Source organism: Dermacentor albipictus, chromosome 5, assembly GCF_038994185.2.
Source record: "Dermacentor albipictus isolate Rhodes 1998 colony chromosome 5, USDA_Dalb.pri_finalv2, whole genome shotgun sequence".
Classification (NCBI taxonomy): Eukaryota; Metazoa; Arthropoda; class Arachnida; order Ixodida; family Ixodidae; genus Dermacentor; species Dermacentor albipictus.
Genome location: NC_091825.1, coordinates 153955540 through 153977515, shown reverse-complemented (window position 1 = coordinate 153977515; position 21976 = coordinate 153955540). Strand labels below are relative to the sequence as shown.

The 21976-nt window shown below is 47.1% G+C and overlaps 1 protein-coding gene across 4 annotated transcripts in view; it reads right to left on the bottom strand.

Annotated features, from left to right (window-relative positions):
- Window positions 1–21976, bottom strand: part of LOC135902333 (midasin) — a 369755-nt gene that overhangs the window by 154781 nt on the left and 192998 nt on the right. For all 4 annotated transcript variants that reach the window (XM_065432311.1, XM_065432313.1, XM_065432314.1 and 1 more), the window contains 4 exons: window positions 8928–9042; window positions 8656–8824; window positions 6693–7057; window positions 1208–1347 (listed from right to left, as the gene is read on the bottom strand). In XM_065432311.1, coding sequence (XP_065288383.1) covers window positions 1208–1347; window positions 6693–7057; window positions 8656–8824; window positions 8928–9042 — 789 coding nt within the window. The remainder of the gene's footprint in view (window positions 1–1207; window positions 1348–6692; window positions 7058–8655; window positions 8825–8927; window positions 9043–21976) is intronic.

Genomic DNA, 21976 nt, shown 5'->3' with positions numbered 1-21976 from the left:
TGTGGAATAGTCACTTATTTTCTGGTGAATCTGGTATTTTGGATTCCTGATTATTCTGACCTTTTGGTAGTCCCTGTCAAGTCTGAATTATCAGTCAACAACTGAACCAACTTTGCTCAAATACTTAAGGGGGAAAAGAAAAAGTACCACTATTATGGGAATACGTAGTACGGTAGTCAGTAATGGTGTTTAAAAGAGTGACTAAAGAAGGGGCAGAGCAACAACACTCTTGTGGTCAAAGCACATGTAATGTCACCTGGGAACTTGCGAGAAATATTATATAAGCCTGTAGGTCCCTTAGGCCACAAAGAAATTGCTCTAACAAAAGTTGCTAAAACCACCATGATATTTATTTGCAACCACAACTTTTATCTCAGCCAGCCAGTGAACTTTATTATAAACCCTTTGGTGCTTATTAAATCCCCTTCAAGAAATTCATAACAACCCTTTCAATCAGAGGACCCTGTTTTGGTTAACGAGAGCGAGTGTAATAAATGTCGCTCCACCGCACCTGTCATCTCTCACCCTGTCTTGTTTTTATCAACACAAATTTGTATATATAATGATTGTCAGACAAAATCAAGGACTGGAACACAACAGAGTCCAGTACAATTATATTAAAACAGACTTCTCTAACATGTTCTATTTCTCAGAAGTCAATTTGTTGACCTATAGATCTATATAAATAATGCCACCTAATGGTAATTGTGATATGCATTTTCCAGTACAATTACTCATAGAACTGATCAGTGCTAAGCTCCTTCTTTAGGTCACTTGATTTTCCCAAATTTTTTTCTTTCAATAGCAAGATCCAACTGCAGAAAGTAAAAATGTTAATGTAAAATATCAATATTAAATTAAGGGGTTTTACATGCCAACACCACAATCTAATTATGAGGCATGTGGTAGTGCGAGACTCCAAATTAATTTTGACCACCTGGAGTTCTTTCACGTGCACCTAAATATAAGTACAGAGGTGTTTTCGCCTTTCGCCCTCATCGAAATGCGGCCGCCATGGCCAGGATTTAATCCCGCGACCTCGTGCTTAGCTATGCAACACCAAAGCCACAAAGCAACCACGACAGGTATTTTAAAATACCAAATGTTTAAATCAGTGGAAGTATGCAAGTAACCGTTTTTTTCTGTTCATTACACTGTCTATTACACAAGACAGAAATGTTTCTGGGCTACTCAGAGACGAACAGACCTTGTTCAATGTGTCCTTGCAAAAGATTTAACATGGAAGTCTCCAAAGGGGCCAGAATGTGCAAAGCTTGGTGAAGCGGTAAAGGAAGCCTTCCTATAGCCTCTCGTCCACACAATGCATCCCATGCACATCTAGATAGTCTGAAATGAAAAACAATAACACAATGCCATGTAAGGCATCACTGGAGCAATGTCACAGTTTAAATCCAAACAGCGCTGCGAGTGCCAACCCATGTAAAATGTTACTCATATTAAACAAGACAGAAAAAGTGGGCAAACAGCAGTTAGTGAAAAGGTAAAACTCTCCTTGTGATAAAGCCCCAAACTCAGTAACTCTTTTGACTCCTTTAACTCAACATAACAAAAAATATCAATCATGAGTGCCCGACTTAATACATTTAGAGAATCCAACATAAACTTGAGAAGAATCCTTTGGTACCCATGGAAATCTCTGAGGAAATTCCACCGCTGCTTCAAGAACTGGACAGCTCCACCACAGTCAAAAGAAGCATGCAGCTTGCGTGTAGCGACAGATGTAAGCTGTCCTCAGTGCCATCTAATAAAGGCAAGCAGGACATGCAAGACATGCCCAGTTAGCAAAACCTCCTCAAATGGCTTTTGCCAAGTGTGCTGTTACTCTTTTGTGCGCTTTCTTGCACATCTACTTCACAAATCCAATGATCTTGCAAAAAGTACATGCAGCATGATGTAAACACAAGTGTGAAGGAAGCATGGGCTGAAGTGCATGTGCACTACCGTCACACACACTGCGACAATGCTGGGCACGGCCAGGTGCTGTGGTATGATGCACGAAGTGATCCTGACATAAAACTGTTGCTGGCACTCAATGCAGATATGGTCTGTTCACTTGCCCAAGGTGACTGTGGTGTAGTCGATAGAACTAAGGGTATGCAAATACTGAATAGTAGGATTGCGAATCAAATATCAAATCCAATAAAAAAAAAGTAAAGCTGAATATCAAATCAAATATCACAAAGTTTATTCCAAAGTTAACGCTTGCAAATTTTCAGCAAGAAAACGCAGTGCTGCGTATGCTTGGGAGGTTACTCACATTATGTAGCAAGAATGTAGCTAGCTATGAGTAACTTAGGTTCCTAGGAATAAAAAATGTACAATGTGCTCTGCTCTTATAAATGGAACATGAAATTAGTATTTCAGCACAGATAACAACACAGTTTGTATAAGAAGCTCCGGAAAATATCTTTTTATCGATAGATTGTCTGTCAAATCAAATCAAATGCTTTTTTCCCTCTGAAGCTGAACAAATAGCGAAGTTGTCCTAAATACCAATGGGGTTTTCAGTTTAATAGTTGGCCATACTGTGTCAAATGGCAATGTTTTATTGGTTACAAAGTTTTGCTTTCCAGTTCTATTCCAGGACACAGGAGAGTTCTTTCTTATTTATGGCAGGTGGTTTTTGTAAGTTATTGTCAGCTCGTTAAGGCCAATCTGCCCGACGAATTATTATTATTATTATTATTATTATTTGTTTTGCACACATATACACATATACACAGGTAACAGGAAAGGGATAGCGAGGAGCAGGCTGGCAACTGCCACCGGAGGGGGCACAACGCCTGCCTACTCTTCTGAAGGGAGGCGACAGCAAACACAGAAATGGAAGATAGGAAGGAGGGGAGGAAAAAGGAAAAAGGAAAGGAGAGCAACAGGACAAATCTGAAGACCAAAGTAGAACACTGCAACAGGACAAATCTAAAGACTAAAGTAGAACTCTGTAGCCGGAATTAAAGTGACGCCGCGTCGAACAGCCTCCACAATTATCAACCACGTCCATGGCTAGTTCGCTATGCGGCTGATTGTGTTTTCCACGATGAGACGCCAAGTGAAGCTGCACGTAATCACCGTTTCACGTAATCACTTGCACGTAATCAATTCGTTCACAATATACACTACAAGGTGTTTGAACCCGCCGCCTCCCATCTTCGAAGGAAGAAGCGTTAGGGTACAGTACTGATCACACACAGTAGGGCCGGTCACTAAAGGTCACGCTACAACTGAATGTCGAATGTTCATGCTACAAACGTGAACCTAAGTTAGTTAGGTCTATAAAGGTTAGTAGGGCGCGATGGGCCTGATCACGTTTAGATGCACAGCCACTGGGGTATAAACATTCCTCGAGTGTCGCACACCGCAGGCCAAGGAGATGATAGTTTCTCACTAGTGACATGCGCTGCGCACTGAAAGCGGGACACTCAAGTATAAGGTGCTGAAGTGTCTCGTAACAGCCACAAGACGTACACAATGGACTTTCCGCACGCCCTTGTCTGTATAAACGTTCGTGTACGTTCACGCAACCAACCCTCAGCTTGAGCAGTTGTGCTCTAGCGCGACGAGGCAAGCCTCGACCACGAACACGGGGCGGGAACGTTCCATTTGCGACACGCTGATCTGGATGCTGCTTGAGTAGGTGGCGACGAATCAACAGACGAGCGTCATCAAGCTTGCACGTAATTTCTGGGCAGTCACAGTTGTTATGAACGCAACTTGAAGCGAGCCGATCAGCCTCTTCATTGCCGGCGATTCCTACGTGTGAAGGTATCCATTGAGCAACGAGACATACCCCACGTGATGTAATTTTGCTCGCAGAGTCATTAATGCTGCGCACAAGTGGACAATCAAGCTCACTGCGTTGTAACCTGCTAAGGGCAGCACGGGAGTCCGTAAAGATGACAACCTTCGATGTAATTAACTCCTCTTGCACGTATTTCAGTGCAACATTAATCGCTGCTAGTTCCGCAGTTGTTGACGAAGTTGGATGAGGTATTTGAAAGATACGTCGTACTTCTGTTGAAGGGCAGTAAAAAGCTGCAGAGGCGCCTTGACCGTCGTTGTGTACAGATGCATCCGTGAAAACTTGAAGATAATCTGGAAACTTTTCGAACAAGTGAGATTGAACCAATTGAAATATTGCCGAAACAGCCATATCAGACTTTTTGTGCATGTCAGGGATTGTGAGGAAAATGGGGAATACGTGTTTCGTGATACCTTTTGGAGGCGGAGACGTATCTGAAGCAGCATGTTCAGAAATGGTAGTGATATCCATAAATAATGCCGCCATTTTTCCCATGCGAGATAATGGGCGGTGAATCAGACGATCAAGGAGCGATTGACCATTCGATGCGCGGTGCAGACGCTCAATGTGATACAGAGCTCTCTGATCTGCTTGCAGCCTCAGGGGTAACTGATGCGCTTCAGTAAGTAATGCAATAGATTGCGCCTCACGAGGTAATCCAAGCATTAGTCGAAGGGCAACGCGATGATCTCGCTCCAGTTGGGCCATCAAACTAGGTGGTATGTTCAAAATTGGTAATGCGTACAGCATGCCTGAAAGTACAGATGACTGGTACACCTGAAGAGCCGTTGTTTGGTCGCAACCAGCACCTCGAGCAGTTAAGGCGGCCACATACTTAAGAAGGGAGTGCGATTTGCGTCGTACAGATTTAACGGCAGGACGCCAAGAGATGCGATCATCCACAATTAAGCCCAAATAACGGTGTTGTCGCACCCAGTTTATAGGCGTTTCGTTAAGACACAGTCGGCTCATTGTTCGACGAGCGCGTTGTTTAGGGTGATATGCTATTGCAGCCGACTTAGCAGGTGATATGAGCAGGCCAACTTCACCCAAGTACTCCGAAGTAGCGTTGAGAGCTCTTTGCAAACTTGCACGAAGTCGCGGACCAAGGTGCGAAGGGCCGCTTATCCACAGAGCAATGTCATCTGCGTAGACAGACGAACAGAAGTGGGAAATACGTATCACGCGATGATGGGCACTGCTCCGCAGGATCATCGATGCCCCATCGGTCGACTGGGGCTGGTGCGCATGGTAGAGTCATGGTCCCCCCTTCTCCCCCACCCCTTTTGTTTTTCAGTCCATGTTCATTTGCCATCAGTATAAATGCACCTGCAGCCAGGGGGTAATTATGCTATAGTCACAGCATATATTAGCGCCCATTATCTAAATCCAAAGTTAGTCTTGTGACGGGTTGCTCGAAGCTAAGATAACAGACCTATGTGCGCCTAAGAACTATGTTTGGTATGAGCTCAGGGCCACCATACGGTGTTTTACAAAGATGGCAGCCATGAAGAACAGTCATCCTACACTCTCGCTTTCATTGGCAAGACGGTTTGTTGGCTTTCTGAGGTTCATGCAACCCTTGTCAATAGATCTGCATTGATTCGACATGAAACAGTATCTTCAGTCGCCAACACCCGACGACGCATCTCCGATTAGGTCTAATGGGCTAGCTGTGGCCAATAGTGTGGCTGTGACGAAAATTCGCCACTGGCCAATGTGAAAACACGCCACATACCATCACAGAAAGCTTGTTGCTAATATGTTCTTACGGGTGACTTATCAGTGATCGGTCACGAGATCACGCACACAGGTTAGATTGATGGCTGTTGCGTTTGAGTCTGCAGGCTGGCAACTACAGCGAGCATGCGTGCCAAGTGCTATGTGCTCAGATGTGGGCAGACAGCTCTGAAATATGCGAATCGGCACGCATAAACACTGAACACGCACATCCGATACAATCAGCGTTTCTTCCAGTAGCTAATCAGAACGATGTTTGCACATGGTCCTGTTCTGTCCGTATGTACTGTTTTTGTTCTCTCCGTCTGCGTAGCATAAATCATTTCGATTGGTTCGGTTGACCTGGTTGAACCTTGTACCAATAGAGATTGCACACCGTGGGAATGCTGCATGTGTAAAGGCACCGACTATGGAGGAGTCATTCACAAAACATACAAAATATTCAAGAAATTGAACACTAGATATTGTCACGTGGTAGTGACGTTAAAGAACACAGTAGCAGTACTGTGAAAGACAAAACTAGCTTTTATTCGGCGAATCTGTGCCCACAAAACAGGCTACACTTAAAGCGCAACGATAGCGGCTAACACAGTCGACGATCGTCGAAAATCTGATCTGCGGGTCAAGTGCGTCGGCTTTTATACAGCAGTCGTCGAATGTTCCAGTCTAATCGTTCGGACCCGCGTGCCTTCCACAAAATTCTACACCATTCGCGTCACGCGATGAAATCAGATAATAGAAGGTTCGGCGACAACAGACAGCGGATAGAAGCATCGATAACTTTCCAGAAACTTCGGATACATGCAGGCGCGTCCCGCGCTGTGCGATAACATTTGTTCGGCGGCGAAACGTGATCGCCCGATAGAAGTAAGTACACGTGTCAATATTCAATTTGCAAATTAAGTCATTTGACATTTACTATGATTCGAAATCGAATATCCAAATATTCACATACCTCTAGTTAGAATGTTACGCTTGAAGCTGCATGGGTGGTTCTCCACAACATGACATGAATAAAACAAATCATTATGAATAAAACTGCACAGAAATTAACAAAACTGGCCCGTTTTCTAGCTCTTAGCTGCTGTTTGGTGTAAAACATAAAGATGGGGGTACACTATCCAGTGCTTACCCAGAAGCCTTTTCCAGTGCACTGGCACCCTCTTCACTGCTCATGGTGCAGGGCTGGCCAAGGCACTTCATCATGCGTTTCCTGACCTTGTGTAATGGCGAAAGCTCAGTTCCGAGTGCATCGTTCATGCTGGCAACAATGGAGAATAACTCCTGGTAGCAGTGGACTGTAGTTTCTCCGGTATGGTCCCCGCTAAGCAGACTCACAGATCCCTCTCCAGAAGAGAGCAAGCGCATCAGATGCTTGCAGAGCCAGCTCCAGTGTTGCGCAATCCTTGCAGCTCGTGAGGTGCGGGTACCAGCAGAAACATCTGTGTTTGTGCTTGATAGCCAAAAATGCTCAAGGTGTTGCTGCACCAGGCGTGCCTGAGAAACAAGAATAAAACCTTACATGTGTTTTTTGTACTCACTTTGCACTGGGGCACCAAACATGTCATTAAAGGGCCCTAAAGGCAAATACAAAGTCAAGCTAAAGTGATGGATTAGTGCTCGAGAATCTCTAAGGAGTCGATATTATAGCGAACAGAGCTTTAATAATTGAGAAATTGAGGTAAATGCAGGACATGATTAGAGACTCCCCCGGGACATTCAAGCACTTGCCCGATGACGAAAGCACTTCTCAGTTAAATTCTGTCACTAGCGCTCAACAACTCATTGCAAAAAATATCCTCATATTGTATTATAAGATGAAATAAAATGTTAAAAATAAATTAAATTATGCGGTTTAACGTGCCAAAGGACTCCGGAAATTTTGACCACCTGGGGTTCTTTAACGTGCACCTAAATCTTAGTACATGGGTGTTTTTGCATTTAGCCCCCATCGAAATGCGGCCGCCGTGGCTGGGATTCGATCCCGAGACCTCCCATGCTCAGCAGCCCGACACCATAGCTACTGAGTAACCACGGCGTACTGCCGCGAGGAGAGGAGCAGCGTGACCAGTGTGGCATAGGGAAATAAAATGTTACTTCTCCAGTTCCATTTCATGCTCAGAAAAAAATTATCATTGACAACGACGGGGGCAGTCGAAAGGTTTCGTTTTCACCCGACTCCGTACTGCCCATGCTTTCACATTTCAGTACTTTCCTGATCCCGTAGTGCTGTGTTGGTTTTGCTGGCTCACGAAACTCGCATAAACTGCAAGTAGCAGAGAATTCAACTTCCATGTGATGTAGCGGGATGCCCGAACAGTTTACGCCACTTGACCAAAAAGCAACTGCAGTGGCGAATCAGCCGCTCTGTCTTGGCTCGGTGCCGCTGTCTGTTGGGCACCGTTTTACTCACCGACGGCAGCAAAGGGCGGTAATGGTGAATGCAACGTCACCACTCCCCCGGCTGTGCAGCGGGAGACTTGAATTTCAATAAAGGTATTCGGACCCTCCTGATACAATTTTCTCATAAATTAAGTCTCTTCTTGGCACTGAACAAGCCTTTTGAGGTTTCTGGAACAATATTTAAAGAGTCCACATATTTGCCTTTAGTGTCTCTTTAACCTAGTCACATCTTCCTTTCAGCTGCATTTGCACTTCAAGCTTCATGCTTGTAAGTGCCCCTGTTTGTTTTATGCCTAACAGTCTTGTCTTACATGTTAAAAGATGCAGGAGCAACAGTCACAGCCATGCTTGCCATATTGGTGATACATCCAACCATTAATTTGTTTCATAAGTGCACCTTAAGATCCTCGACCACACTGTAGCTCTTCGTTTGTTTGGGCCATTTTCAAGGATAGCAGTGAAGAGGTTTGTCATTGTGAGCTCAACATGAGACACTGCCCGATCACTTGTGCCTTCCTGGCGTGCACAGTGCAAATTCAATGAAACATTTCTTTCACCACTCACCAGTACTTTAGTATGATGTAGACACAGAAACCAGTCAACATACAGTAGCAGCCTCCCCCTCTATCACAGCCCACATAAATCAGATGCATTTTGGGACATGGCATGAATGCTCAATGTGCACTACTCACCTTGCAGTAGAAATCGCTACTTGTGCAGGATGAGTGAAGCAGGTAAGCCCTCACAGAAGAAAGCACTTGTTCCAACAATGAGCTGACACGCAGGGCCTTTAGTTGCTCACTCTCCGTAAGACAGGGAAGCCTTGCCTCCAAGCACCCATGTCGCAGGACAAGCTGGACTCTGAAATGCAAAAAAAAAGGGAAAGAAAAAAAGAAACAGGGCAGGCATTAGATAGAAGAAGGTCACATTAAATAGAATAACAAAGGCTTCCTAAGATACCAACCTCATGCCTATGGCTTCAGCCTGTGAGGACTGAACTGGCTGAAGTGCTAGCCTTGATAATAGATCAGGAAAGTGGCAAATGTCCAAAGGCAGATCCTCCTGGAGTAGTGGTGCATCTAAGTGGAAAGAAATGCAAGAGATATGGTTACTCCTCAATTAAATGAATTTGAGGGTAAGGACAAAAACAGTGTTGAAGATAAAGTTTTAATAACCCCTTAACTTTCGCCCATTCGGTGCCTGGTGCCTGGTGTTCCGAGGTGTGTTTTCCTGCTTTGCTTAGTGCGCTCCGTGCAGTAAGAAAGTCGCTCTAAAATCTGTTACAGACATCAAATTTAAAAAATGTTATATATTTTTTTAGAAAAGGCTTGCACATCAGATGTCGTAAAGAAATTGCAAAGTGAGTATAAGAAGTCTAAAACATGCAGGAACACAAAGTACAGCTTTGCGTTTTTTGAACTCGGAACGCCTCTTGGACTTCTGGACTTGGTCTTAGAAACTATGCACAACCTCGAAAAGTTCTGTTACACAATGTTCCGTGGTCTGTTACACAATGTTTGGTGGTACTTTCAGTAAAGAAAGAGCCTATTCGGAAGCCTGTATGCTCTTTTTGAGTCTGGTACTGCGGTTGCGACGGCTTCAACAACAGAGCGAAGTCTGGCAAGGGCGAAGCTTGCCATTGTTTTGCTATCAGCTAGTACTGAAAGTGTGGACAAGTATATCCATCTAGTGCGCGAAACCCAAAACAACTAGAAAATAATCTGTAGTGTGCTTCCATTTATGAAAAACTTGTCAAAACACCTGCTCTAAAAGTGGCCGAGGCAGCGTCGGCCACCTGCACTTTGGCCTCTTCTGGGCTGACTGGCTGAGCACAGGCTGGAAAAGCAAACGGATTAAATACAAGGGCTGTATTCTGAACCAATCACTTTCAGTGGACACTGATTGACATCCTTTTCACAAGTGAGGTATAGAACCAGACACCAGATCATGCAAAATTGAAAGTATTCCCTAAAGTGATCAACTAAGAATAGGGTCCCAGGAGCTTAGATTATGGCCATGCGATTACACTCAAACCTCATTATAACGAAATGCAATATAACTAAATAATGGACACAACAAAGTAAATGAAATTCCCCTTGAAATCCCCATAGAGAGCCATGTATTCAAAACCTCGTTTTAATTAAGTGAAATTGTACAGCCAATGGATATTGGCACGTGTACTTATCTTTATCAGGCGACACGTTTTGCCGCCTAGCAAATGTTATCGCACAGCGCGGGACGCGCCTGCATTTATCCAAAGTTTCTGGAAAGTTGTCGATGCTTCTATCCGCTGTCTGTTGTCACCGCACCTTGTGTTATCTGATATCATCGCTTGACGCGAATGATGTAGAACTTTGTAGAAGGCATGCGGATCCCAACGATTAGTCTGGAACATTCGACGACTGCTGTATAAAAGCAAACGCGCTTGACCCGCTGATAAGATTTACGACGATCGCCGACTGTGTTCGCCGCTCTCGTTGTGCTTTAAGTGTAGCGTGTTTTGTGGGCACAGGTTCGCCCAATAAAAGCTAGTTTTTGCCTTTCACAGTATTGCTACTGTGTTCTTTGACGTCACGACCACGTGACATCTGGTGGAGGTGCGGGGTAAGTCCGGTCGTGAATGGTAATTCTTGCCGTGCACATTCCAGTCGGCGTTATGAGGTGTCCTCCGGCGGTACGAATTTGAGGGCCTTCCCACGTAGTCTTAACTTTCTTCAACTGGGCGGCGATGTGTCCACTCATGATGGAGTAATCAGCCCCTGTGTCGACTAAGACGGTGACTGCGTGGCCGTCGAGAAGCACGTCGAGGTCGGTGGCTCTTTGTCTTGCATTACAGTTCGGTCTTGGCGTCGGATCACGACTGCGTCGCGTTTACCTGTGGCTGGTATGTGACGTCGTCAGGTCGTCTTTCGTCGTCGCATTCTTTCCTTCCAGACTTCGTCGGGACGGCGGCGTGTCGTTATGTCGTCGAGGTAGTTTCTTCGGCGCCTTCGTCGGCGGCGGAGGATCTTCGACAGTTCGACGGACAGCAACCGCACCTCCATCGGTTGCTGCTTTTAGTTTTCCGGATATGGGCTCGCTGACCGGCCCCGAGCTGGGCCAGTGTATGGTCGGCGCTGCGGCGACAGGTAGCGGCCTGGTGATGGTGAACGCGACGGTCGTCGAGAGCTCCACTGAGTAGCCGCGAGGTAGTCAGCGATATCGCGAGGGCGTTCACCTTGCTGCGGGTGCGGAGCGTTGAAAGCGAAATCTCGCAGTCCCATTTCCCGGTATGGAAATCGTCGGTAGACGTGACCCGCTTCCCCACAATGGTAGCAGAGCAGGCGGTGGTCAGGAGGGCGCCAAACGTCGGTCTTCCTCGGGTAGCTCCGCTGGGCGACGGGTGGGCGCGCTGTCGGCGGCGGCGGCGGACGACGGAATTGCGTCGTTGCAGGGCCCTGGCGTGGTCGCGGAGGGGGACCTTGACGGCATGCGACGGCGGCGTATGTCATCGCTTCTGGCTGGGGCTGCGGTAATTGTGGTTGCAGCTCGGGAACTCCAAGTGATCGGTGCACCTCTTCTTTCACGATGTCGGCGATCGAAGCCACTTGGGGCTGCGACGAAGGCAGGACCTTGCCTAGGCCACGTCATCAGCAAATCCGGAGTACGCCCCGACCCGCAGAAAACAGCTGCCATCGCAAAGTTCCCACAGCCCACCGACAAGAAGGCAGTGCGTAGATTTCTTGGCATGTGTGCCTACTACAGGCGATTTGTCAAGGACTTTTCATGCATCGCTGAGCCGCTGACACAGCTAACTAAATGTGATGTCGAGTTCAAGTGGGAAACGCCACAGGCCGACGCATTTCAAGAACTCAAACGACGCATGCAGTCGCCGCCTGTACTTGCGCACTTCGACGAGCACACCGATACCGAAATACACACTGACGCCAGTAGCCTAGGCCTCGGTGCCGTCCTAGTCCAGAGAAAAGATGGACATGAACACGTGATAGCTTACGCTAGCCGATCATTGTCAAAAGCAGAAGGCAATTATTCTACAACCGAAAAGGAATGCCTCGCCATCGTTTGGGCCACAGCGAAATTTCGCCCTTACCTATATGGCAGGCCATTCAAGGTGGTCAGCGATCATCACGCGTTGTGTTGGCTAGCTAACCTAAAAGACCCTTCAGGACGGCTGGCACGGTGGAGTCTCAGGCTACAAGAATACGACATCACTGTAACCTACAAGTCCGGAAGAAAACACTCAGATGCCGATTGCCTATCCCGCACCCCCATTGACCCGCCGCCGCAAGATGACGAGGATGACGACACCTTCCTTGGAATAATAAGCGCGGAAGACTTCGCCGAACAGCAATGAGGAGATTCGGAGCTAAAAGCCCTAGTCGAGTATTTGGAAGGGCACACCGACGTTGTCCCAAGGGCATTTAAGCGTGGATTATCTTCGTTCACGCTTCAAAACAACCTACTCGTGAAGAAGAACTTCTCACCAGTCCGCGCCAACTACCTTCTTGTTGTTCCGTCGGCGCTACGTCCAGAAGTACTGCACGCCCTACATGACGATCTGACCGCTGGACACCTCGGTTTCTCCCGGACGCTATCGAGGATACAAGAAAGGTATTACTGGCCGCGCCTAACCGCCGATGTCGCCCGTTACGTCAAGACATGCCGCGATTGTCAGCGACGCAAGACACCGCCGACAAGACCAGCGGGATTACTACAGCTGATCCAGCCTCCTAACCGACCTTTTCAGCAGATCGGGATGGACTTGTTGGGACCGTTTCCGACATCAGCTTCCGGAAATAAGTGGATTGTCGTGGCGACGGACTATCTCACCCGCTTCGCTGAAACTAAAGCTCTACCGAAAGGCAGCGCAGCCGAAGTGGCTAAATTTTTCGAGAACATCTTGTTGCGACATGGTGCTCCAGAAGTCCTCATCACCGACAGAGGAACGGCTTTTACAGCAGAGCTCACCCAAGCCATTCTGCAATACGGCCAGACAAGCCACAGGAGGACAACTGCCTACCACCCGCAGACGAATGGTCTCACAGAGCGCCTCAACAAGACCCTCGCCGACATGCTAGCAATGTACGTCGACGTCGAGCACAAGACGTGGGACGCGGTCCTGCCGTACGTGACCTTTGCATACAACACGGCGGTGCAAGAAACAACACAGATAACGCCATTTAAGCTGGTTCACGGCAGGAACCCGACGACGACGCTCGACGCCATGCTGCCGCACGTAACTGACGAAGAGAATGTTGAAGCCGCTAGCTATCTCCAGCGCGCCGAAGAAGCCCGACAGCTCGCCCGTCTGCGGATCAAGAGCCAGCAGAGGACCGACAGCCGACACTACAACCTCCGACGATGCTTCGTCGAGTACCAGCCTGGTGACCGTGTTTGGGTATGGACCCCGATACGCCGACGAGGACTCAGTGAGAAACAACTCCGACGCTATTTCGGACCCTACAAGGTCATCCGACGTATTGGCGCTCTGGACTATGAGGTCGTGCCAGACGGCATTTCGCATTCACAGCGGCGCCGCGCACGATCTGAAGTGGTCCACGTGGTGCGCCTTAAATAGTTTTACGGACGCTGACGAACTTCGTCATTTTTGTTCTTTGCTTTGCTACGAGTGATTTTGTTTATTACTTTTGCTTGTTTGCAGCATCGGGTCGATGCTTTTAAGAGGGGGGGTAATGACACGTGTACTTATCTTTATCGGGCGACACCTTTTGCCGCCTAGCAAATGTTATCGCACAGCGCGGGACGCGCCTGCATTTATCCGAAGTTTCTGGAAAGTTGTCGATGCTTCTATCCGCTGTCTGTTGTCACCGAACCTTGTGTTATCTGATATCATCGCTTGACGCGAATGATGTAGAGCTTTGTAGAAGGCATGCGGATCCTAACGATTAATCTGGAACATTTGATGACTGCTGTATAAAAGCAGACACGCTTGACCCGCTGATAAGATTTACGACGATCGCCGACTGTGTTCGCCGCTCTCGTTGTGCTTTAAGTGTAGCGTGTTTTGTGGGCACGGGTTCGCCCAATAAAAGCTAGTTTTTGCCTTTCACAGTATTGCTACTGTGTTCTTTGACGTCACGACCACGTGACAATATAACAAACTACGTTCATCTCCAAAATCAAAATATACCCGACCATTGTGTGCCGAGTACATCACTTTCCATGGGGTTCAGCACTCGTTCACTACAGCAGTTTAAAACTCCCAAACCCTCGCTTCGAATACGCTTTCGAGCAACACTGGTCTGTCTCATCACCACGTGTAGCTGCACACCTGCACACAAGCAGCAGCTGCGCTGGTGACCTCCAAGATCGCATTGACATCAGTGCAATCTCGGAGGCCATGAGCTGGTTTAGCCAATCCGGCGTGGCGAAGTTCGCTTGCTTCTTCGATCACACAGCACGGTGTTTTGTTGGGTGCCTCAGGCTGCTCGACCGTGACAAGCCAAATGGAAAGCGGACATGAAAGAGCATCACAACGGAACTGAAGGCAGCTATCTAAAGGTTGTCACATCAGGTGCTAAGTAGCATGCTGTGCAAGCCGAAGATCTTTTTGTTGTTTTATTAAAATTAAATCACATTTTTGGCCATGTAGCGGTTTCGCAGGCTGCAGAGTCGTCTTCCTATTTCTATGTTTACAACTGTGCACCCCATTGGGTATATATGGCAGTAAATGACAATAATGGATATAACGAAGTAACAGATATAGCAAAGTAGTTTGGCTTGCCCTTCAATTTGGTATTAACGAGGTTCGAGTGTAATGCTATGTTCATTTAATAAACAACCCTACTGAAGCAGTGCCACGAAACATCTTTAATTAAGCTTTCTGCAGAAATATAGGCAATATAGGCAACAACTGTAAGAGAAATCCATGGAATCGTTTTACATAACCCTCCAAGCTTAGGAAACATGCAGTATACAAAACTCACTGCAGGAAGGACACTAATAGGCGCTTCAGTGCATAGGAGCACTCATGAGATTTCTGCACTGTTGTGCCCTGTGCAGCATAACACCATAGTGTTTCTTTGCGAGAGTACATCAAATCTGTTGCCTTGCCATTGCCATCATACTATTGCTGTTACTTTCATTGTTGCCTTGCTGCTGTCGTCACACACATGCTCATGTACACTCACTATTGCTTGTCTTACATAAACATGTTTGTCCACCAGGTAATGCTTTGCAAAAGCCCAGACAATGCTTGATAACCAGCTACTTGCAAAATGCTTTGCATAAGATTGGTTCCTAGTGCATGGAATCTGTGCACTTTTGGTTCCTTATACTAACGCAACAACTTACTATTATGGACAAATGACACATAAAAAGCATACTACAGAACATTGGCAACTTTCAAAAATGTGATTTCAAGCAGCTACTTATACAGTAGTTAAAAATTACGTAGGCCTGAAACGAAGTGTAGAATATTGTTACAGAAGGATAAAAGAAGAGAGAGTGGAAGAAGATCGCGAGACGCTCGCTGCTGCGTGTTGTTGCTAGTCAGCCATCTTAACCCCATTGACTCTGCTTCTATATACAGTCAGCGACTGGATTTTCGGACGCCCAAATTTTCGGACATGCCCCATATTTCAGACGTCTTCGCGGCACCACCACGAGCCCCATAGAATCAATGTATAAGGACATCTGAAGTTTCGGACGCTCGAACCCCCCGCCGTCTCATTTTCCGGACTTTTTGACGCGACGAAAGGTCCTTTGGCTCCTCGCGTAGGAAATCGACTTGCAGCCGAATCATATCACCGCTTTGAACCACAACTAGCCAAATCTAGCCATCACACACCGATTTGGTCTGGCCATGCTGGCTCTGTTCATCGCCGCGCTTCCGCCTCCGGCGGAGTTTCCGGAGCGGCGCCATTTCATTTGTTTGCGTAGGCCACGTTTTCGTACAGTGTGCTAGAATAGGGGTAGTGGGCTCAGATGACGGCTCCGCATGAGGCCCTTGATGTCGCCTCCGAGAGATGGCGCTACAAACATTTTCACCTGAAACGTTTTGCAGTCCTGCGCCTACGCTATGCGAGTTTTGCGGGTTATTTCACCACATAGCGTAAGTTGTTGCTATCTGTATACCGCAAAGGCGTCAATTCGCATTTTGTGCTATATATAAAAAAAAAAAACTTTACCATTGTGACTACGACGGCCTGGGAGACGTTATCGATGACTTCGCGAGTACATAAATTTGGGTGCTGGTTCACCACCAAAGTGGGCAGCTTGCAGTAGTTTGTAGGAGTTACTGTGACAATTATGTTAGCGCGATGATTCGTTTTATCCACATCTAGTACCACTAATCACTGTGTAATCGTCCACTGCGGTCCGCTAAGGCCAGCGTCGAGCGTGCACCGCTCTCTTTAGCAGTGGACTGTTGCCCAAGCTGACCGCACTTGGATAAGTTGCGGACAGTTTTCTTGCGCCATAAATGCAACGTGTGGGCACACATCGCCGGAAGGAAATATATGGCGCATATATTTATGAAAAATTATTTTCTGTAAAATATCAAAGAAGCTTATTTCTAATTGTACACAATAATTCCAGCAATGATTTCAACGAGCAGGCGACATTAATTGTTCTCTGAGCGCATAAAATTGCTTTTATTTTCGAATGCACTTTCAATTTCGCACATTTTATTAGGAACAGCATTGAAACAAAAACGGTGTACAATATTGCTGCAGGAGTGAAAAATAAGCAAAATCAGCCCCACCAAAGAATACTCAAAGAACGGCACAGATAGCAAAAATAGTACAAATCTCACCGTTAGTGCATGCAGGAAATATTTCTTTTAACAATAACAATGTTTACAAAGTAAAATAAACCATCTTTTTGTAAGAGCATGCCTAAGAATAAGGAGTAAGGCGAAATGAAACATATATATATATACAAAATTCCCATTAAGGTCATAGTGAACCAGACTCCTCAATAGTTCAAGTACGGTGTTGGTTCTTTCATGCCCTTTTTCATATGGTGCACCATCGTGACATATGGGCTTCATTCACGTTGACGTATTTGTTTTTCTTTTTTCTTTAGATCTGCCTGCCCCCTCTTCATTTAAAACAAACATAACATTAATTCAATTTTTTTTTTTAGTGGAGCAAATGTTTTAAACATGTACTACACAGCTTTCTCATACAGGTTTACTTATTTTCCAATGCTTAGCTGCTTCCCTTCTGCTTCGTTGCTCTGAGTTGATGCCTTTCCCGCAAAAATGGAGCCGTGTAGTTAAATAGAAGCTGATAACTTTTCTTGTAACTTCAGCTGCGTGCTCATTGCAACCAATGTTGCTCATGTACCTTGCCCTCACGAGGGCGTGTATATCAATAATACTGTAGGCATGCAGTTCTTGCTTCTTGTCTTCACGGTGTAAGTTTCTTTCCCACTGATGCCTTCTTTCTTCATCTTGTAAGACGCTGAAAAGAGACGCCTTCAGCGAGTCTTTCACTCGACTATAGCATGTCCAGCACCCTGGTGCAAAACAGTAATTGCGCCGGCGACTAGGCATAGTTGCTTAGCGCACCGCAGAACGAGCATAAAGGTTGTCCGAGGATGTTGCAGAGACAAGTCTACAAACGTTGCACTTCACAAAAACAATCAAAATCAAGTCGATTCGCATCCTCGTGTGCAGGCTGCAGCAAGCGAATGGCAGTGACGAGCGCACGCGCTGATACGGGTCTTCAGGTGGAACTAGCTCCAGCGCCCCTAGTGGCCTCCGGCTCCGGCGACATGCGCGGCTTCAGCCGGAAGCATGCGCCGCATAGGGCAGAGAGCACAATACCCAATGTTCTAGTACACTGTAGTTTTGGCCAGCGTGGTATACGGTTGTGCTGTTGTGTTAAGTGTGCTCTGCGACGCAAGGCCTAGGTGCTTCGACGCTCGTCTGCGAACTCCACTGCTCGCAACTTGAGGATTTCGCTTGCCTTCGATGGCCCCCACTCCGTCTTCGTCGATCTCGCCGATGGCATCGAAGCGTGGAAAGCAGTACCGTCGGTTAACGATGGAGAAGAAAGCCGCCATTATTAAGCAAGTCGTGAGCGGCCCATCGCAGGCTGACGTGAGCAAGGAGTTCGGCATGGAGCAAGGAGTTATGTTGTGGGGGATTCAGAAGGCTCTGATGTTGAAAATGAGGAGCCAATGCCTGCGCCGAGTTGACGCGAGCATTGTTAACTCTTTCATCGGTGTACAGTGCTGACATGACCCTTGCTCAGATCGAGGTGAATATGATCGCATGCAACCGGAACGCCGTCCAAACAACAATCAACAAGCTCTTCAAGCCACTGCAGCAATAAAACCGGCTGCCCGACGATGCACATGTGCATAATAAACCAGCAGTCGGCTGCATACAGAGTTTTTGAATGCGTTTTTTTATAGCCACTTCACTGATGCTTTGGCAGGGTTGCGGAAAACCTGGTACTTTGCCCTTTACCTCTAGATCTGAGAAAAAAAGAAAGAAAAAGTGCGTTTTTTGCATGCATTGTCAGGATTGGGGGCTCAATCCCTTCGTCCGTGGTCCTTTGCCAAGATTGGAGTACGGCATGAATTCGAAGGTAGCTGGCCCATGCCGTCGTCCAACTTATTTACGCTGAGATCGTTGATGAAGTGAAGAACTGCTTCTCATCGAGAACGAGAAAAAAAGGGGTTTATTTACAGAAATTAACTCAGTCTAACATGACTGCTTGAGAAAAAGAGTAACAGTCCAACATGACTGCATGAGAGAAGTGAACCAGTCTAACATGACTGCTCAAGAGAAGTGTGTCCAACAATCGCACAACCACAGTTTTTATACACTCGATCCGCTGGTCCTACGACGCGGCGGCTGTTCGTTTACACATCACCAACTCGCAGCTGCTCTGAAGACCAGTTTTCAGACACAAAGGCACACACATTCCGAAGCCCAAGCGACGGCGTTGAAGGTGGTGCCGTTCCGGAAAATCGACGCCGCTCGAGGGACGCCCGTTGTTTTGCCTTCAGGCGTGTCAGATCAGCGCCGCGTTGAGGAACTCTGGAATCATTGTCCACACACCAAACTCGTCTTGTCACAATGTCGAAGCGGGCTGGAGGAAGGCGGCGGATTCCAGCGCAAAGGTCGCTTCTTTGAACGCCTCGCAGCTGCAGCGGCGGAGAGCGGGAGGTGCGCGTCTTGCACCCCTTGTCGTAATCGGGTGGCAAGGTGACAATCTTGTTGTGCAACCCGCCGTTCTTTACAGCGCCTCCATGGCCCCAAAAGTCTCGACTGTCTAGCGCTGACAACCGCTAGGCAGGAAGAGAACGGCTGCTGGTCAGGGGGGGATTGATGTCTTGGCTCGCAGCGACCACTTGTGCATTGATGTCACCGCCCCAAAACATCCAACAAGGACAGGCAACTGCAAAATGAACCCCACAACACGGCTCTGCGCCGAGATGACGTGCATTGGCTCTCACTTTAGACTCGTTAGGCTTCAAAAAAAAACAACAACAACATAAGTGCAGAAACAAAAAAAATGCTGCATTTCACTATGCCAATTTCTGAAGCAAATTCCTGCTGACAAATTCAGCAATCATGGAGGGAATCCTGCTAAATGAGAGGGGATCTTCTTCGCTTAATAAAATTAACACTAGTAACCCTAAAATTTAGGCGGGACCCTCAAACGCAGAATTCAAATTAGCCTGCTCAAACCATCCGCATTGCTATGCAACTTTCCCTTCTTATATCTAACGGAGAAGTTGTACTCTTGGAGAGTGAGGCTCCATCGGAGCAAGCGGCCGTTTTTGTGTGACATTTGATTGAGCCACGTCAGAGGACAGTGGTCGGTCTCGAAGATGAACTTCGCTCCGTACAAATAACACGACAACTTCTGGGCGGCCCAAACCAAACAAGCGCATTCCTTCTCTGAAGCGCTGTAGGCTTCCTCTCTTACATTTAGTTTACGGCTGGCGTAGAGGATAGGATGCTCCTCGTTATCGTCGCCGACTTGACTAAGTACCACGCCCATACCTCTGTCGCTTGCGTCGCATTGAACTATGAATTCCTTTGAGTAGTCTGGCGCGCGAAGCACAGGGCGAGAAACCAATAGCGTTTTCAAACTTTGAAAAGCGTTCTCTTTGTCCTTATCCCAGTGTACGTTACTCGGTGCTCCCTTTCGGAGGGCGTCTGTTAATGGACTTGCCAATTGTGAGTAATTCGGAATGTACCGTTGATAGTACCCCACAAGTCCCAAAAATGAACGAACGTCCGTTTTCGTGCGCGGCTGAGAAAAATCTCCAATCGTAGCTATTTTCAGCTCAGCCGGTCGTCTCATGCCCTGACCAACAACATGGCCCAGATAAGTAACCTGCGAACAACCAAACCTACACTTTTCCGCTTTCATCGTTAAGCCGGCTTCCCTCAACCGTGAGAACACCTGTTTGAGGTGCGATACGTGTTGTTCCCAGCTGTCCGAAAAAATGGCCACATCATCAAGATAAGGTAAGGCGAACTCCTGCAAGTCCTTTAGGACAATATCCATTAACTTAGAGAAGCTAAACGGCGCGTTCTTCAGCCCGAAGCTGAGTGCGAGAGGGCGAAAAGTGCCTACAGGCGAGATGAATGCAGCATAGCGGCTGGCACTTTCTGAAAGGGGAACTTGCCAGTACCCCCGCACGAGATCTATAGTTGAAATGTATTTAGCAGCGCTAACTCTTTCAATTCGTTCCTCAATGTTGGGTATCGGGTAGAGCTGATCCCTAGTGATCGCATTTAACTTCCTGTAGTCAACACACGGACGAGGGTCCTTGTTAGGGGTTTCTACGAGTATTAGCGGTGACGTGTAGTCACTCTCAGCGGGCTCAATAACTCCCAACTCTAGCATGCGCTGTATCTCTGCCTCCATAATCTCTCTCTGTCTTGGAGACACCCTGTAAGGTTTTGATCTTACTGGTTCGGTAGAGGTCAGCTCAATTTCATGCGTTATCAGTTCGGTTCTACCCGGCCGATCGCTGAATCTGTCGAGATATTCCCCTAACACCCCTTTTAGCTCATCTAGCTGCTCGGGTCTTAGAGCATGCGAGCTTACCGAGTGTTCTACTACTTCTTCTAGGCCGATTTCAGAGTTGGAGGTTGCCCTATCCTCCTTAAACTTGGTACCGATGCCAACCGGCTCTTTGACAGTATAGTTAACGACTCCGCTCCGCTCTACATACGGCTTCATCAAATTACAGTGATATATCCTCACTTCCTTCCTGCGACCGGGCATTCTCAAAGCATAGTTGGTATCTGAAAGTTTGTGCAACACTTTAACGGGCCCGTCCCAGTGAACTTCAAGCTTGTTCTTTCTTGAAGGTTTGAGGATCATTACCTGGTCTCCGGCGTTAAACGTACGAAGCCTCGCATTCTTGTCGTAATAGAATTTGGCGTTCTTTTGAGCTAGTGCCATGTTCTTTCCGACTAGTTCTTGGGTTGCGCTTAGCCGTTCCAGTAAATTCAGCACGTATTCAACCACGGTTGGACTCTCCCCTCTTTCCTCCCACATCTCTCTTAACATTCTCAGTGGAGAACGGAGTGTCCTCCCATACACTAGTTCTGCTGGAGAGAACCCTGTCGCTTCATGTGGAACCGTTCGCAAAGCAAACAAAGTTGCCGGCAGACAGTTCTCCCAGTCCTCCTTGTGCTCGTAACAGAGCGCACGCAAAACTCGCTTAAGCACCGAATGCCACCTCTCTACACTGTTTGACTGAGGGTGATAGACAGAACTGTGAATTAACTTTACCCCGCACTTTTGCAAGAATGTGGAAGTCAGTGCGCTCGTGAATACTGACCCTTGATCTGCCTGAATTTCGGCTGGAAACCCAACTCGTGCAAACACTGTCAAAAGCGCGTCTACTACTTCGGTGGAGCTGAGCTCTTTCAAAGGGATTGCTTCTGGAAACTTGGTGGCCGGACACAGCATGGTAAACAAGTACCTGTAGCCTGATTTTGTTTTTGGAAGAGGCCCTACCGTGTCTATTACAAGTCGTCTGAAAGGCTCTGTTATTAAGGGCACT